General features: G+C 35.9%; 2 protein-coding genes across 6 annotated transcripts in view; one reads left to right on the top strand and one right to left on the bottom strand.

Moving 5' to 3' along the window:
- Nucleotides 1-10,005, top strand: part of CLEC9A (C-type lectin domain containing 9A) — a 14,729-nt gene extending 4,724 nt beyond the window's left edge. Inside the window, exons 3-6 of the mRNA XM_029955549.1 lie at nucleotides 5,019-5,165; nucleotides 7,220-7,388; nucleotides 8,731-8,826; nucleotides 9,454-10,005. Coding sequence (XP_029811409.1) covers nucleotides 5,019-5,165; nucleotides 7,220-7,388; nucleotides 8,731-8,826; nucleotides 9,454-9,586 — 545 coding nt within the window. The 3' untranslated portion in view covers nucleotides 9,587-10,005. The remainder of the gene's footprint in view (nucleotides 1-5,018; nucleotides 5,166-7,219; nucleotides 7,389-8,730; nucleotides 8,827-9,453) is intronic.
- CLEC1A (C-type lectin domain family 1 member A) overlaps nucleotides 1-18,413 on the bottom strand; it is a 65,330-nt gene that overhangs the window by 26,704 nt on the left and 20,213 nt on the right. For 3 of the 5 annotated variants that reach the window (XM_029954688.1, XM_029954690.1, XM_029954691.1), the window contains 2 exons: nucleotides 17,994-18,112; nucleotides 15,739-16,894 (listed from right to left, as the gene is read on the bottom strand). In XM_029954688.1, coding sequence (XP_029810548.1) covers nucleotides 16,744-16,894; nucleotides 17,994-18,112 — 270 coding nt within the window. In that variant the 3' untranslated portion in view covers nucleotides 15,739-16,743. Of the gene's footprint in view, nucleotides 1-11,817; nucleotides 11,830-15,738; nucleotides 16,895-17,993; nucleotides 18,113-18,413 lie in introns of those variants that run through there. The other 2 variants (XM_029954689.1, XR_003914460.1) reach the window with 2 other exon arrangements.

Genomic DNA, 18,413 nt, shown 5'->3' with positions numbered 1-18,413 from the left:
GGCTCCTTCCATGTTTTGGCTATTGTTGACATGGCTGCTATGAACATTGGGGTACATGTGCTCCTATGCATCAGCATTTCTGTCTCTCTTGGGTAAATCCCCAGCAATGCTATTGCTGGATCATAAGGGAGTTCTATCGATAGTTTTTGTTTACTTATTTTTGAGAGAGAGACAGCCTGCAAGTGGGGAAGGGACAGACAAAGAGAGAGAGAGATAAAATCAGAAGCAGGCTCCAGGCTCTGAGCTATCAGCACAGAGCCCCATGAGGGGCTCAAACCCATGAACCATGAGATCATGACCTGAGCCAAAGTCTGACGCTCAATCGACTGAGCCACTCAGGTGCCCCTTAATCATGTTTAAATTTTAATAATTATCTCATCTTAACCATGTTTCACTTAATAGAGTATGTTAAATATTCTCTCCATGAAAATTTTCACTGTAAGAATAAATATTTAAGAAATGCATGGGTTAAGTACAAATTTTCCTTATATACCATTATAAATGCATCCATATATCTCTGACAGTAAAATAACTGGTAAAATTAATCATGTGCATTGATATAAGAGGATGCACTGTGGTAATTTAAAGAAATCTTCTAGAACTATTGCTATTAATATGGAGATATGGCTATACAATATTTCCCCATGAAATATGCAAATTTAAAAGTCACTTATGGAAAAATAGAGTCTTATAGAAATATGTAAAATAGATACATTTTACATGCATATGTGGAAAAAAGTTTTAATAGATATAAACTAAATGTTAACAATGGTTATTTGAATGGTAGGTTTAAATGTAAGAGAAGTAATTTCTTGCTTTCTTCCTTCTATTTTGTATTTTCTGTTTTTTTCTTCCACAACCTATGCTAACTTCTTTCTATTTTAAAAACTCTATAGGGCAAAGTATTTTCTAAAAAATCAAAACTTTTTCATTTATTTTTCCTTTTTCATGCTCTTAATTTATCCATTAGGTTTATCATATAACATTATACAATTATAGGATACTTTTATTTGGAGGGCTTTAAAAACATTGGTCTTATATTCTCCCAAATAAATATATTGTTTAATCTTTATTCTTTGCTTGTTGCATATTGATTACAAGCCCAACACCAGTAAAGATACTGTATGTTGCTTCCCTTTTGGGGGGGATAAAAGAAAAGTCTTATTTCCCTTTCTCCAGTTTTATTACAGTTTGATATAGTAAAACCTTTTCAGTTAGTAATAAACAAAACAGCAAAAACCTCAAGCATATAGTTAATCTCAAAAAAAGTTCATCAAGTTCAAAACTTTAGAATAATACTTCAAATTCCTAAAAAGAACATTTTATTTTTCAATCTCTAAACACATCATATTTTAATAGAATAAAATAAATAACATCACTGTCCTATTCCCCACTCTGGTTACATCCAGCCTTTTGCTAAGAAGGAACATAATCCAACCCACTAACAGTCTAGGTCACTTGAACCGCAAATGGACAAGGCATAACCATCCATTGTATATCTGTTCCGTAGCTTTTGAGCAAAATATTGAAAAGATTCCTAGACCATACTAAGAAAAATTAGCATATGCATAATAGTAGACCCAAAAGTAGAAGAGATAGTTCGATAAAAGTAGTATTATTTTAAGACTTGGATGAATATTTTCCAAAATTGATCAAAAACATTAAGCTGCGGGTTCAAGAAATTCTATAAAAACCAAATGGCATAAAGGAAAGGAATAACCATATTAAGAAAAATATTTAATAAAATAAAATAGATAGGTTCTTTATCATATGATTTTTTAAAAAGAACTAACCTAAAAAGCTAGGCAGACTGAGAAGGAGAGAACAACAATAAAAATAATATAAAAGTAATGTAAAAATGGAAGAAAGATCGACCCTACCAAATATCAAAATAAAATTATAAATCTAAAATAACGAAGGCTGTGTGGTCCTGACACATGAGTAGAGAAGCAGGTGGATTGAATGTAATTAAAATAATAGAAATATATCCACATGGTTACTGGAAATTACAGCAAGCTAAAGATGGGAATGAAAAGAGGATGAAGACTGGGGCGCCTGGGTGGCTCAGTCAGCTAAGGTCCGGCTTCAGCTCAAGTCATGATCTCACCATTTGCGAGCTTGAGGCCTGTGTCAGGCTCTGTGCTGACAGCTCAGAGCCTAGAGCCTGCTTCGAATTCTGTCTCTCTTTCTCTCTCTCTAGCTTGTCCCTCTCTGCTTTGTGCTCTCTCTCCGCTCTCTCTCTCTCAAAAATAAATAAACATTAATAAAATAAAATGAAATAAAATAAAATAAAATAGGATGGAGAGGGGGGTGCCTGAGAGGCTCAGTCAGCTAAGCATCTGACTTTAGCTAAGGTCATCATTTCGTGATTCATGAGTTCAAGACCCACATGGGGCTCTGTACTGATGGTGCAGAGTCTGCTTGGGATCCTCTCTCTCTCTCTCCCTCTCTCTTAGTCCCTCCCCCACTTACACATGTACATGCTCTCTCTCTCAAAATAAATAAACTTAAAAAAAAGAGAGAGAGAGAGAGAGAATGGGAGGGATTTCAATCAGTAAATGATATGAGACCACAGACAATGTAACCATCTGGGAGAAAACTGCTGAAGTCGTACTTTATAAATTCCAACAAAATAAATTCGAGCTACCAAATACATAAAACTGAAATATACTTACAAAAGTATAATCCCAAGTGTAAAATTTTTACTAAAAATGACTCAAGAAACAAAACAGATGAACGTAAGGGAAGAGAAGGAAAAATAAGATTAAAAAAAAACAGAAAGGGAGGCAAACCATAAGAGCCTCTCAAATACAGAGAACAAAGTGACAGTTTGCTGAGGGCGTGTTAGGTGGGGGATGGGCTAAATGGGTGATGGGCACTAAAGAGGGCACTTGTTGGGATAGGCACTGAGTACCATCCATAGATGATGAATCACTAAATTCTACCCCTAAAACCATTATTACACTATGTGTTAACTAACTTGGGTTTAAATAAAATTAAAAATTAAAAAAAAGTATCTGATGTATGTGGGGCAAACCGCCACACGCAAAGTCAGAAGACACACTGGGACAGTGTAACTGTCGCTCGTATCATAGAAACGCTAAGTTTACTGAAATACCAGTGCACTAACAGAACCCGTTAAACAAGACTGATTATTGAAGAAGATTCATGCGACCCAAAATGCCTGTGCTTACAAATGTATAGTTTATTATAAGAAAAGGATACAATTTAACAGCCTCATTAAAGTAAGGACATTTAGGGGCGCCTGCATCGCTCAGTCGGTTGAGCTTCTGATTTCTGCTCAGGTCATGATCTCGCAGTTTGTGGGTTCAAGCCCCGCATTGAGCTCCGTGCTGACAGCTAAGAGCCTGGAGCCTGCTTCAGATTCTGTGTCTCCCTCTCTCTCTGCTCCTCCCTTGCTCGCATTCTCTCTCTCAAAAATAAACATTTAAAATTTAAAAAATAAATTAGTTAAAGATATGTACTACAATGAAAGGTCCGGATAGTGGTACAAACAGGTGCCTTGTGCTCCCTCAGTAACCATCCTTTCAGAACACAATTTTTCTCCTGAGTCAGGAACTACCAATGTGTACACAGAATACTTTGGTACCAGGGAGCCCAAAATAGAGTCCTGCTTGGGCATTTTTATATTTGCTGATCACAGAGGCATATTTCTGTAAGGTAATGAGCTTCAGCAGCAGAGCCTTCTCAGGATCTCTTTGTTAATAGAGGCAAATCATCAATCATGTGGCATCAGTAAACAATGTCGACAATCTAATAGAATCTGGTACCCAACTGCTCCGAGTGATGATTACAAAGCTACACTATTCATCGGATGTCTCATACATTGTCTAGAGGTCAATTCCAGGCAAGAACTTCATAGACACTGTCAGCCTGATCCCAGGCCTGTTTGAATGAATTCTCAGCACAATAAACACCTTATATAAAACAATAAAGAAAAGACTAGAAATTCAATAAAAATATAATTTATACATATTACATATATAATTATACATTTCATAGAAAAGGAAATACAACTGACATTTATATGTATGAGAAAAAGTTTCAACACCATTAAAAAGGGAAATGCAAATTCAAATATTGAGATACCATTTGAAATAGCATATATGGAGGGGAATATGGAAAAATGTAATACAATTTAAATGTACATAAACTTTGACCTAGCAACTTATCTTAAAAATATACCTGCATATGTGTGAAATTTTGTATGACTGAGGTTCTTTATTACCGTATTTATTTCTGTAATGACAAAAGATTACAAATAGTTTAAAAGTCAATAATGACTAACATAAATCATGATATATCCAGACAATGGAATTCAATACAGTTATAATGAAAGAACGAGGAAGCGTTTTATACTGATATGGAATTATGTTCAAAATGTACTTTATAATTACCTTTTTTAAGTTTATTTATTTATTTTGAGAGAGATAGAGATAGCATGAGTGAGGGAGTGGCAGAGAAAAAGGAGAGAGAGAATCCCAAGCAGGCTCCATGCTACCAGCACAGAGTCTGATGCGGGGTTCAATCTCATGAACAATGAGATCATGACCTGAGCTGAAACCAAGAGTTAGGTGCTCAACTGACTGAGCGACCCAGGTGCCCCCAAAATATATTTTCAGTGGTACAATAAAAGGTGAAAAACCATATAAACAGACAGTTATCCTCTGTACAAAGGGAAGAGAGGGCATTTTATATTCATTTGCTTGTAAAATTCAGAATATATGTGGAAGAAGAAAAAAGAAATTGGTAAACCTGACTGCTCTGGGGAAGTGGAGTTGGGTACATGAGGAGACTGGGTGGTAAATAGGCTTTTTGCTCTGTATCCTTTGAAGATTTTGGTTCTTGAACAGTGTAAATTTTAAATAAGAACTTAATGCACATTAAAAATCACAAAGATCATCAGTAATTTGTAGCTGCCCTTAGTCTGTATGGAAGAATTACTTTGAAAATTTTGTTAGTATTTTTTTATTAGGAATGCTTATTGTTGTTTGAAGTGTTCCAGGTGTCCACTATTGTGATGAAACAGCAAGAAAAACTCATCCAACAGGAGAAAGCACTGTTGAATTTCACACAATGGAAGAAAAACCATAAGCTTCAGATGAAAGACTGTCAAACCTTGAGGCAAAACTCCTTCACTTCAGGTAACTGATATTAAATCAGTTTCCACTGTGCAGATACAAATGCAGTCACCAATTCTTTAAAAGAAAAAGTGACACACATTTAACTCTCTGCAGAACTACAGTTGGAATTTTAAATTAGAAGGGATATAATTTTGATCCACATTTCAGTTCAATCTTATTTATATATTTCCATAGAATGTGGAAAATATTGAGGTCCCAAGAAATGCTGATTTGAAAACCATACAGTCAAATTTCAAAAGGAGATGTAATGATTAGATCAGATTTTTTTTAAAGCAGTGTTTGATGGTTTACCCAATCACTTAAATCTATAAGTGTATTTTTAATTATAGTTCTAAATTCTTCAATATGTTTAGTTGAGACATTGCTTTGGATTCAAATTTAGATATCCCTTTGAACAGAAAAATCATTTTAGAAATCAGAGAGAGTATTTACCATAGAATTATGCAATGGAGAATTCAGATCTTTTTAAATATTCTATGAAGTTATTTCAGTTTTATCTTTTACCTCTCTTATGAGCACTGTTTTTCCAAGTAGGCTCTACACCTAACATGAGGCTTGAACTCACAACACTGGGATCAAGAGTCACACTCTACTGACTGAACCAGCCAGCCACTCCCCTCTTACAAGCATTTTAAACCTAAAGCAACCTATTTCTATTTGTTTTGTAGTTTGTCAAATATTCTATGGTTACTTAATTGGCATTAATTATCCCAGTAGTGGATACCACTTAAGTAATCACAAATGAGAGAGGTCAAAAATCTACTATAGCTCCTTCTGACTGAAATTTAGTCTAATAAATGTTTACAGAATCACTGTGTGCCCAACCGTGTTTTAAATATATCAGACTTTCACAAGCATGACTTAGACCCACCTCTGAGCCACCAACCTTGAGGCAATGACAATATCCATTTTGGAGACCTACAAATCTAACACATCTTCCAACCTTTTAACTGCCATTGTCAGTGCCACTCAGGCTATAACTTTAACAAGAGACAAGACTCTGATTAGCATAGGTTCTAAATGAAGGATACGGAGAAGCTCTAAATAACTCAACATTTGGTCCATGGAAACTGGTAATGAACTATTCGTGACCCTCAGTAGAAGGCCTCTCTCTAGAAACTAGAGTTCTAGAAATGTCAGTGTCATTCTCTCTATAAAACTGTGCAAGAAACAGTCAAATTCTTGCTTTTCAGTTCCCCTTTTATACTCTTGAGCACATTTCTTTTGTGAATGCATTCTTTCTTAAGACAGCGTTCATAAAACTGATCAAACAATATAGCTTCTTAGTTATATCCAAGTTCTGAAATAAGTTTATTGGTCACTTAAGTTTTTCTTTCATTTTCCTCACTCACATTTTTTAAAACTCATCCCTCAAAGTGGGATGAAATGTTTGTTCTCTCCCTTACATAGGAAACATTTTCATGTTTAACTCTCAGAATTCAAACATCAACTTGAAATGTATTACTCAGCATGCCTAATGGTCCAGTATATTTCCAGTTAGATTGGACCAGTGAGATTAACAGACATGAAACAATAAGCAAACAAATGAAGACCAAAATGGTGTCAACCTAATGATGGAAAATATTTATAAAAAAATAATCAGCTCACCTCACTTATTATAGAAGAGGAACAATTTGGGAAAAGATATTCCGAAGATAATTTTAACTTAAAAAAAAAAGTTTGCTTATCTCTTTTGAGAGAGAGGGAGAGAGAGAGAGAGAATTCAAAGCAGGCTCGGCACTGTCAGCTCGAAGCTTGATCAGGGCTCACACCCACGAACGTGAGATCGTGACCTGAGTCAAAATCAAGAGTTGGACACTTAGTCAGTTGAGCCACTTAGGCCCCCCAAAGTTAACTTTAGCTTAAACTAGTTCTTACAGACCTGTTGCATTTGGAAATAATTATATAAATCTCACTGAGGTAAATACGGCCTCATATGAACCATTTGGTTAGAGTACTCAGTTTCATGGGGGTGAGACGAAGGTTCTTCTGATGAGATGTGCTACTAATATTTTTATGATAAATTTAACAAAGTAAAACGTTTATATTCAAAGCCCATACCTGCAACCCTTGTCCATACAACTGGATTCAAAATGGGGGAAGTTGTTACCATGTCTTTGAACAATGGAAAATCTGGCACATCAGTAAAGAGTACTGTTTGAAGAAAGGATCTACTCTTCTACAAACAGACAGCAAAGAGGAAATGGTAAACACTATCTCATGGTTTTGTATCATTTTGAAAAATACCCTGATATGTTAAAAGAAAGGACTGATTCTAATAAGACAGGATTCCTTAATATTCCATAACTGTAGTATATTTGTTATACATAATAAAGACTTAAAAGAGACAAAATGGGAATTGCCAACATTTGTTTTCCCTTTAATTGGACAAACAAAACAAAAGTAAGAAGCTATCCAGGAATCAAGGAGAATAGATTAGCTGTATTCCTTTGTTAATCAAAAAGGAGAGGCTGTAAAGGAAATACTATTTCATGACCTGTTAATCCACTCCAAGATGTATGTATATTATAATTGTGTATGTTTCAGATTAATTTTCAATGCTTTAGGGAAGTATAACAACCAATCACAATTTTGTAATTACCAAGAAAAAGCAGAAGTATAAAAAGGGAAGTGATATCATGATATAGGGAGATCTATGAAAATAAGCATCTGCTAAATGAAATATTTAATTGACATTAAGCCTAGTTTACCACCATCTTAACAAACAGGTTTCCCTGAAATCATTTTACCCATAAATATGTATGAAGTAGAATACATAGTTACACATTGCTGACCTTATTAAAAATGTACACTTGCTATATTCAATAATTAGTTAAAGTTCAAGTTTCCAAGAATAATGAGAGAACAATTTAAGGGTATGTTAAAGATATGCACTAAACCAAGGCAAATTGAACCAACTACAATCATAGGCATACACTATTTTTTTCTGTGCAAATTTGGTGATGTTTGGTAATGTTTTTTTCTAACAAAATATCCCTACAGTTAAGTTGTCTCTGGAATCTTCTAAACTATTTCTTGTTTTGAAGTATACTGGGAAAGAATGACCTATGTGGTCTCAGATGTCTCTTTTTCCTAATTATGAGGGCTAAGTATAACACCTTGTTTTGACAAGGGTTATCTGCCAATCTCTGAATCCGTTAAGATTATTTTAATGCCAGATCCTTGGGGCGCCCGGGTGCCTCAGTCGGTTAAGCGTCCAGCATCAGCTCAGGTCATGATCTCACTGTTTATGGGTTCGAGCTCCTCATTGGGCTCTGTGCTGACAACTCAGAGCCTGGAGCCTGCTTCCGATTCTGTGTCTTTCTCTATCTTTCTCTGCCCCTCCCCCACTAGTGCTCTTTCTTTGTCTTTCAAAAATAAATTAATTTATAAAATACCAGATGCTTATTTTCCGTATGGTCCTTAAGACCCCATCCTTTCTTTTTAAACCATCTGATTCTCTCTCAAGTTAATTTCCATCTCGGCAAAACACCACACTTTATATTTCATCATAGTTTATTGTTGTTTTCCCTCTAGTTCACTGTTCAGGTCTTATTTCTTCTAGGATGAAAGGAAGCAATGATTACTGGGTGGGACTGTCTAAGAATAGTATCAGCAGATCTTGGCTTTGGCAAGATGGCTCCACCCCTCGCCCTGACCTGTAAGTGTCTGAGGGAATTGTTACAAGAAAAATGAGAAACATGTAGGAATTCAGAAGTTCATTTTATTTTATACCTCAGATTTTTCCAGAAGACATAAGCAGCATGATATTTCACAGGCTTTTCATTGTAATCAAAGCTGAGATCTTTTAAGAGTAGCTTCATGGCCTACTGCTGTCATCCTCTAGCACATTAGCGTTAACTCTGAACAATATTTATAATTATCATGACGTTTCCTGTGTATCATTTAATGGCTAGAGTGCTAAAAGAAAGAGATTATGGTAATTATTAAGCAATTTCAATATTAAGTTTTTTAGATAGAAGTAGGGAGATCGGTGAATAGGATTAGATAGATGCCTTAGTATTTTGAGAGTTAAGAGTCAGGAAAGAAATCCCAAGTTAGAGCCAATTTTTGTGTCTCTTCTTTTAATAAGAGGGGTTTTGGTATTATAGTAGCCTATTTTTATTGAGAGAAAACAGCTCTGTTGCTGAAGAAGGAGGGTGCCACAGGAAGATATTATATTAAAACAAAACAAAACAAAGAGCTACCCACCTCTAATTAATTACTCACAAGACCATCTCCGTAAACTCCATGCCTAATGGCAGATTCACTGACTTTGCCTCTCCAGATCACCAATAGAGACACTCCAATCAACTGACCAGCTCTGTGGATATCTCAAGGACAAGTTCCTTTCTTCCTCTACCTGCAGAACTTGGAAATATTTTATCTGTGAGAAGCATGCATTAGGATCCTCCATCTGAACAAAATCATACTTGAAGCGATCTATTACAATAGTGTGTTGATCAGGCCATTGGAAAGCCTGCCCCAAAATTCCAAAGAACAAGTGAAGTACGCCTATGTGGGGGCTCTGAAACTACCTACCTGGGACTTAAAACCAATCTCTACATTTACACTTGGCAATTGTCTTCAATGCTTTCCAGACCTTCATTTGACATTGTGTAAATTGCCAAGAATAAAACCGACTTAGAGCTACCGAAGATAAAATCCTAAAAGACTGAGAACAAACTGAAGAAAAATCATGTTCTTGTGCCTTTTTTTTCCTAGTCTAGAGTGACTATACACTCCACATAAAAATCTATAAGCCCCTGGGGAAGTGATGTATTTCTAGCTGACTGATTTTTTTAAATAAATAAATAAATAAATGTAGGCTTTTAAAGTCTCTGCCTACCAGATTGTTCTATGCATTTTCTGGGCTTCCAAGCATTCTGCTATTGAGCCTGTAGGATGGTAGGACAAAGATATGGATTTTCAAATTAGAAAGAAGACAGACAGCTATCTGCTACTTGTAAGACAATACCCTTTCAGGACTGCAGAATTCTACTAGACACTTGAACTACCAGCACTTCATATAAGTAGAAGGATAGTTAGGGTGTCAGTGTGAGGGCATCTCCAGTAAAGGACTGCTGTAAACTTCCTTCCTTCCTCTTGCTGACTGCCCCTACTACTCACAGATCAAAGGACTCACAGGATGGAACTCTCAAGGTTAACACTCCAGCACTTTTTAATTTTTTTTAAATTTCAATTCCAGTGGAGTTAACATACACTGTAGTATTAGTTTCAGGTATACAACATTGTGATTCACCAGTTCCATACACCACTTTGTGCTCATCACAAGTGTACTCCTTAATCCTCATCATCGGCCTAACCCATCCCACCCACCCACTTCCCCTCTGCTAACCATCAGTCTCCTCTCAATAGTTAAGATTCATTTCTTGGCTTGTTTCGATTTTTTTCCCTTTGCTCATTTGTTTTGTTTCTTAAATTCCATGTATAAGTGACATCATATGGTATTTCTCTTTCTGACTTATTTCACTTAGCATTATACTCTCTTTCTCCATCCATGTCATTGTAAAGGACAAGATTTCATTCCTTTTTATGGCTGAATAATATTCCAGTGTGTGTGTGTAACATCTTTATCTATTCATCAATTGATGGACACTTGGGCTGCTTCTATATCTTGGCTATTATAAATAATGTTGCTATAAGCACAAGGGTGCATGTATCCCTTTGAATTAGTGTTTTTGTATTTTGGGGGTAAATACCTCATAGCGTGATTACTGGATCATAAGGTAGTTCTATTTTTAACTTTTTGGAAACCTCCATACTGTTTTCCAGAGTGGCTGCATCAGTGTGCATTCCCACAAACCAACAGTGCAAGAACATTCCACATCCTTGCCAACAGTTATTTGTTTCTTGTGTTTTTGATTTTAGCCATTGTGATAGGTGTAAGGTGAAATCTCATGGTAGTTTTGATTTGCATTTCCATGACGATGAGAGATGCTGAGCATCTTTTCATGTCTGGTAGCCATCTGGATGTCTTTTCTGAAGAAGTAACTCTCCAGCACTTTTTTTTTTTTAAGAGACAGAGAGAGACAGCATGAGCAGGAGAGGATCAGAGAGAGAGGGAGATACAGAATCCGAAGCAGGCTCCAGGCTCTGAGCTAGCTGTCAGCACAGAGCCTCACACAGGGCTCAAACCCATGAACCATGAGATCATGATCTGAGCTGAAGCCTGATGCTTAACCGACTGAGCCACCCAGGCGCCTCTCTCCAGCACTTTTAACTGCATCTCTCTGTGCCTCAATTTTTTCATTATAAAACAGCAATAGGACTTGTTTTAAAATATTGAGAATTAAATTATTAATATATGTTAATTTCTGAAACTATTGTCTTTCCTAGAGTTTGACACTGTATCAGTGTCAGATAATAGTTTATCTGGAGTAAATTACCAGTCATCTATAGGCATCAACCTTATGAGTGTAGTCCAGATAACAATGACCCGTTTTCCTGCTCATGGTACAGGAATGTTGAGAAGATAAAGTTCATATATAAAACATCAGCAACTGTCTAGACAGAATATCTGTTTTAAAGTTAATGAATCTTCTCAAAGAAATCTATAGACAATCTGAATCCTAGGTCTGTAGGCTCCTTGTACAAAAGTCAGCTTGTTCCCAAGGTACAGGATACAGAAATATCTTGTGATCTATAGGAAACAAAAATTTACTAATTATTACTGCATTACTTCTGTTTATCACTCTTAGAATAACTTACTACACAGTAAATTCTCATCAAACACCAGCTAAATTCAATATAATTTTATTTAAGTTTTCATTTTTCACAAGGAGTAGCTGAGCTACATTAGATTCTTTTCTTTCTTTACAATAAAGACACCACTTAAATAAAGTAAAACAAAACAAACCCACTGAGGCAGTGGAAATCACTTACATGAACCTAGAAGTCTAATGTAAAAGGTGACCTCTGAAGTTAAGGTCCTTTAAGGATGGGAAGAGCATGTTTTCATGTTCTGTTTTGTTTTGTTTTTAAGGTTTTAATGTTTATTTATTTTTGAGAGGGGGAGGCAGAGAGAGGAGATGCAGAACCCGAAGCAGGCTCCAGGCTCTGAGCTGTCATCACAGAGCCAGTACGGGGCTTGAATTCACAAACTATGAGATCACGTGGCCTGAGCTGAAGTCGGATGTTCAACCAACGGAGCCACCCAGGCATCTCTGGTTGTTTTATTTTGTTTTGTTTTGTTTTGTTTTTTACCCTTGACCTGGAGTTTAAATGGTGGGCCTTTCAATAAAAGGGACTTTTCCCTAATTTTCTGCTGAACCTAGAAAAGGAAAATAGCACACTATAAGTTAAATCCTGTGTTTGGTTGTTACAGCTGACAGCTGGCAGTTGAATATAATAACCTGGAATGAACGAGAAACAATAACAATTTGACTGTTTGTCTTCAAGATTTTGCAGAGTATTGTCATGGCACTATGTTTAGAGAAAGGATAGGAAGCATTTAATAACTCTTTTAGGAAAAAGTACAATGAAGCAAAAGGCAAACATCCTTTGGCTGATGTCACTCTATCAATAAGTGATGCAGTATTTACAAACCAGAATCTTATCTACAGCACGGCTGGTATAAGAGCCTAAAAATTTCCCCAGTGGCAATACTGCTTCTCACATAGATATTACGAGTGGAATTTTTTTTCTTGCAGGTTGCTTTTGCCCCAGAATTTCAAGGTCTTTTGCCAGGCACTGGTAAAGGATTGGGCCTTGGCACAGAGATAACAAGTTTTATATGTTGGTCCCACCAATACTAAATTGGATATCTTTCATCCATCTCATTGAAATCCAAGAGAGCCTTAAGAAAAAAGAGAAAAAGAAACATAAAACCCTGTCCTATAAATGTAAGGAAGCTTTGTTATATGCTATGGTTAACTTACATTAAGTGTGTAAAAAGAAAAACATTTGAATAGTAATATTGATAGAATAATATGATTAGATTCTAAAAATTTACTCATACAATGAACCTTGTAAAAAAAAGTTATGTACATTTAAAATAAGACAATGATGTTTTTTGTATTCTTCAAAAATGACAAGAATCCCTTTACAAAGTATTTGATTCTCCAAATATTAAGGTCAAACCTAAGACAATCTACTAGCCCATTCTACTTATTTTATCAGCACTATGTCTCCAAAGTAAAAGCTCCCCTTACACTCCTCATTCTTCCTGCTCTTACAGTGCTCATGATCTGTTTCCTGTTGATAAGTTTTAAGAGCTTGTTCAAAATCCTCAGGAAAAGAAATAGCTCATTGTGTACCCTAGGGAACTCAGATCTACCAGGAAAGGCTATGTTCCTCATTTGACTTTTCCTGCAATTTCCTCAGAATTAACAAAACACATGAGAGCCTAGAAAAGAAAATCTTCCCAAGTCAAAAATTAATTAATGGGGTGCTACTGTTCTCTGGTAACCCATGGAAACAGGTCCTAGCAATTATTATTTTCAATTTCATGTTATGATTCATGATTATTTCTTATTCTTTTTTTTTTTTTAACAAAAAGAGAGAGAGAAAGAGAGAGGATTCCAAGCAGTCTCCACTCTTAGCATGGAGTCTGACTCGAGGGTCCATCTCACGAACCATGAGATGGTGACCGGAGCTGAAATTGAAAATCCAGTGCTTAACCAACTGAGTCACCCAGGAGCCCCCATTTCCTATTCTTAAATTAAAAAAAAGAAAAAACTGTGAAGAAGATATTGTGCCATGCTATTTTTCTGTTCTTTTGAAACATCTGCTCATATTGTGATCAGTGTTATGAGTTTTGTGATACAGATGATGGGATGAAGGAAAAAATATGGAGAGAAGTAAGATTTAAAATAAGGTTAAGAAATCAGGTTAACAGTAACAAGAATGTCAAATAAATACTATTTTTTCCTTCTTCACTCTCTAACGTGACACTTTCCCTTAGGTTGCAGATTTGAAGGGAGAACACTTTCAACACCCACTTTCCAGGTAGCCAGTCTCTTTAAAGTAATAACATTGAAAGAGAAACTTGTCATTCACCCCTGAACTAGACTGCACTTCTGTAGGATGCTAGGGGTCAAAACGATGTGTGTTGCGTCGTTATTTTACAACTTAGTCCCCAAAATCATTTGACTTTTTTATATTAACCACATTTTCTTTCTGTAGTAACAAGACTTAAATAACATTTAATTGTTTAACTAAAGTCCTAAACCACATTTCTTGCCTATGTACTTATTTTATTAATTGCATTCGTTAAATATCGGCACTCATCATAAAAAAACATTTGGCAATATCCACACCTTCCTAAGTAAGTGCCTCCCTATAATTTATTAAAGAATACAGATATCCAAAAAAAGTTGTTTATGCTTTTTTGTGGTCTCTTATTTTAAAATAAATAGGGGCATCTTTGTGACTCAGTTAGTTGAGCATCCAACTCTTGATTTCTGTTCAGGTCATGATCTCACGGTTCATGTGATCCAGCCCTGCTGACAGCACAGAGCCTACTTGGTACCCTCTCTCTTCCTCTCTCCTGCATAACTCCCACTCACAGTGCCTCTCCCAAAAATAAATAAATAAACTTTAAAATAAATCACTGAACTCTTTTTAAAAATATATTGTTAATGTCTTTTATATTTATTTCACGATTTAGATTATAAAACTAATTTCATATATACCTCACTTCAGCTAACAATAAAATTCTAAAAACATTTCCACTTTATATTTAATGAAATAAACTTTGTGAGGTAAAGTGATTTTCCCAATAATAGATCAGCACAGGGGATCTAAAAATCTCGTTTTAAGTCCACAAATGCAGTTATTTTTGCACAACATAATCAAGACAAAATTTGTTCAACACTGAAGAAGTTTCCTAATGAATCAACAGAAAATAGAAAGGAAAAGCAATTCATAAAGAAGAAATCGACAAGTAGTGATTGCTAAGTAATTCAGTCTTATGGAAATGAATACAGAAATATTCTCTTTGTTATATGACTGCTAATTTAATATCATTTTACCATGAGATAGATTTTTACTGAAAATAAAACTGAAGCACCCTAGTTTTCACTGCTGAAAAATAATGATTTATAATAATGAAAAATAAAGATTTGTAATAGATTTTCTCTTCTAGCATCAAATCCCTAAAACTGATTTTTCCATAAATCAACAGTCAGTGGTTGCGATGGTGTTATTTACTGTGACCCTATTATGATTGTGCATATTGGCTTCCTGAGATAGGAATTCTTACACAAGAAACCAGTGATGTGTGCAGATGTCACAGTCTCTCCTCCCCTTTCCAGGACCTGATTGGATAACTCCCCCTATTAAAATTTTCTTGACTCATCTTTAGCCATGTGTGGATGACCAACTTGCCTCAAAAGGTTTCATCTCTGGAAAGTGCCAAAATCATCTTCTTGAAGACAGTGTGCTTCTCAAAGCCTTATCTTCTTCAAATGATCAAATTATCAGCACTCTTGTAGAGTCCCTACAAACTCTTTATACGGCACAACAACCAAAACACAGGTTGCTATCACAGTTTGAAGAGCGACTCCACACTGAAAATTTCCCCAAATCACAAATCCATTCTCAAATCACATACATTTCACATGATTTACATTTATTATTATTAAATCTCCAGTACCTGAAAGGCATAAACACAGATTAAATGGAAGAAAATAGAAAGTGCAACCACACAGTAACAGACTCACACAAAGAGACTGACTTTTGCTGTGATCTTCAGTCTCTCTGAAGAAAGGATCATGGGGCAGTAACTGGGATACAAAACTAAGTTGAGAGTATTTCTTTCCTGGAAGAAATCCCTGGGAAAGGAAATAATTGTTGGAGTCCTAAGTAAATATGGGGAGGTATGTTCATAAGAAGTTAGATTCTAATAAAGAGGATTATCCCAGTGGGAAGCAAGTGACAGACATGGCAGGTGGGGGCTTTATTGAGCGAGTAGGAAGGAAAAAGTATGGACTGAAGCAAACGAAACAGAAAGAATTAGTCACATCTTTAGGAACATTGTATAGGAGATGATTGCTAATTTCTCCTGGTCTACTTGACCTCTGGAGCAAAGAATGTTACACACATTTATTTCCTCTACTTTAGTAAGTTTCTCACTTCTCCAAATATTAAGGAAGACATGGAAACGGAGATGGTATTAGATCCTGAGAACAAAGAACACTAGAAAGCTATCTCTAAGTCAAGAAGGTAGATTACAACTTAATGAGAGTCTAGGACTGATTGGTGGCACACAGATAGGACTTCTTTGTGACTCGTAAGCAATTGTATGAACTCAAGCTCAGAAGTGCTGGTGATCCTGAACAGGAAACATGAAAGTCCTCCTTGTACCTGTCAGAAAAATTGCCTTTCCTTATTTTTTCCTATTTTCCAGTGTCTCTCAAATATCCTTTGCTGACCTGGCTTGCTGATTTGTTGTGTACACATGGCTCCAATGGGAGTAAAAAGGAACGAAAACCAATGATTACAGGTTCATATAAAGAAATTGACTTTTGTTCTGATCTTCGATTTCCCTGCAGGGAGCTTGACATTGTAATTATGGTAGAAGAGTCAATCACCTTCACATAACGGCTCCGAGAAGCTAAAGAAGGCTCTCTAACTTCACTGTTGCCGCCCTTTGTTCACACGCACACCGCCTCAACTCTTTGCAGTCCTTTGAGAAAGCCTTTCCGTTCAGGATGGTCACACAGTCCCTGCTTCTTAGGCTGGTGAAATCTATTATAATCTCAAACCTTCAAGAAAGAAAAAAAAAGTTAATTGAATCATAGTTTACTTCTAAAATGACATATTAAATACCCAGAGAGTACACAGAGAGTGTTCTTAGCTTGACAAAATTATAGAATAAATATGCAAAATGAATTTACTAGGGTCACCAAGCTCTTTCTTTTCAGCCCTTCAATTTCCATACTCGTTCTTAGAATCATAAGTTCATCTAAACTATAAAAACTTTTCCTACTCAAAACTAAGATGCATGTTATAATTCATCAAATTTATCATATGAGTTTACCACCATCTGAAAAATCATCTGTGACTCAGTTTAACTATAAAATAAAAAATGATTACACTGATTATGTCCTACCTCCTGGGAGAAAAAAAATCCTATACAATATATAGAGAAGAAAGATATCTGTCCAAACATGGCTTTAAATTGTAATATACTTTGGTATAGATATTACATTTACCTGTTTCAAAAGATACCATGACAATCCTATCTAAATACATAAGCAAAAGTAATTTTTGATAATATTACTCTTACAAGGTCAGCAAATCTAATCTCAGAAACTGTACTTTTAAAGAGGTGCCCCCTATTACACTACACAGAAGGCCAAGACACCTGGGGTCTTATATTATCTCTAGGTATTGATAAGTTATGAAGTTGTGTGGTCTGAGGCAAATCACCCTCATTACCTGGGTTTCATTTTATTCACCCATTAAAGCTCTCTTCCTCTCCTACTCTTTCTCCTCCACCTCTTTCTTCCTTTTTCTCTCTCTTTGTCTCTGTCTGTTTCCTTCCCTCAGTGAAACCCTGACCCTTGATAATGCTCCAAGGCACTTCAGACCCTGTAATAAAAACTCTGAAAGCATCCAGATAGAGAACTGTCCCTACTATTTTACTAACATTTTGTATGTCTCCTTCACTGGTTTATAAGCCATTCAAAAGCAAGCACTATGTTTTCTTTTTATACATCTTTACCCATCCTCTTACAAACTTAGTACCCAATACAAAGCAGATATTTGGTTAATGCTGATTGAACCAAACTGATGAACTCTGTCACTTGAGCAAAACGTCTCTATTAAATACTTTCCCCACAAGATGTTCTGAAGGCTTACAGTTCAGAGGAGTAAGTGGCCCCATCGGTCCATAGCCAGGCCTTTTCACTGCCGTTGCGGGATAGCCCTGTCCAATAAGAGTAGAAAAACTCAGAGTAGCTCTGAGGCATGGCAAACTCCTGTGAAAGGCAGACAAGAAAATCTTTAGGTTTAGAGACGTTATCTCCTATGTACACAGAGATGCGTAGGCCCAGCCAACACTTTTAATACAAGAACAACACATGAGTCCTGCCCCACACAGGTGATGGTATACTTGGGAGAAAAAGTGTCTGTGCTGAGGCCAACTTGTCCAAGTTAAAGACTTTGTCTTGTCTTAATCATTATGGAAGATATGCTGATATTCTGAAACCAAGAATCACGTCAACCAAGGCTTATAAATGACCCATTATTTTCAAGTCACAGATTAAACACTACAATTTA

Source organism: Suricata suricatta, chromosome 10, assembly GCF_006229205.1.
Source record: "Suricata suricatta isolate VVHF042 chromosome 10, meerkat_22Aug2017_6uvM2_HiC, whole genome shotgun sequence".
Taxonomy (NCBI): domain Eukaryota; kingdom Metazoa; phylum Chordata; class Mammalia; order Carnivora; family Herpestidae; genus Suricata; species Suricata suricatta.
This window is presented reverse-complemented; position numbering and strand designations above follow the sequence as displayed.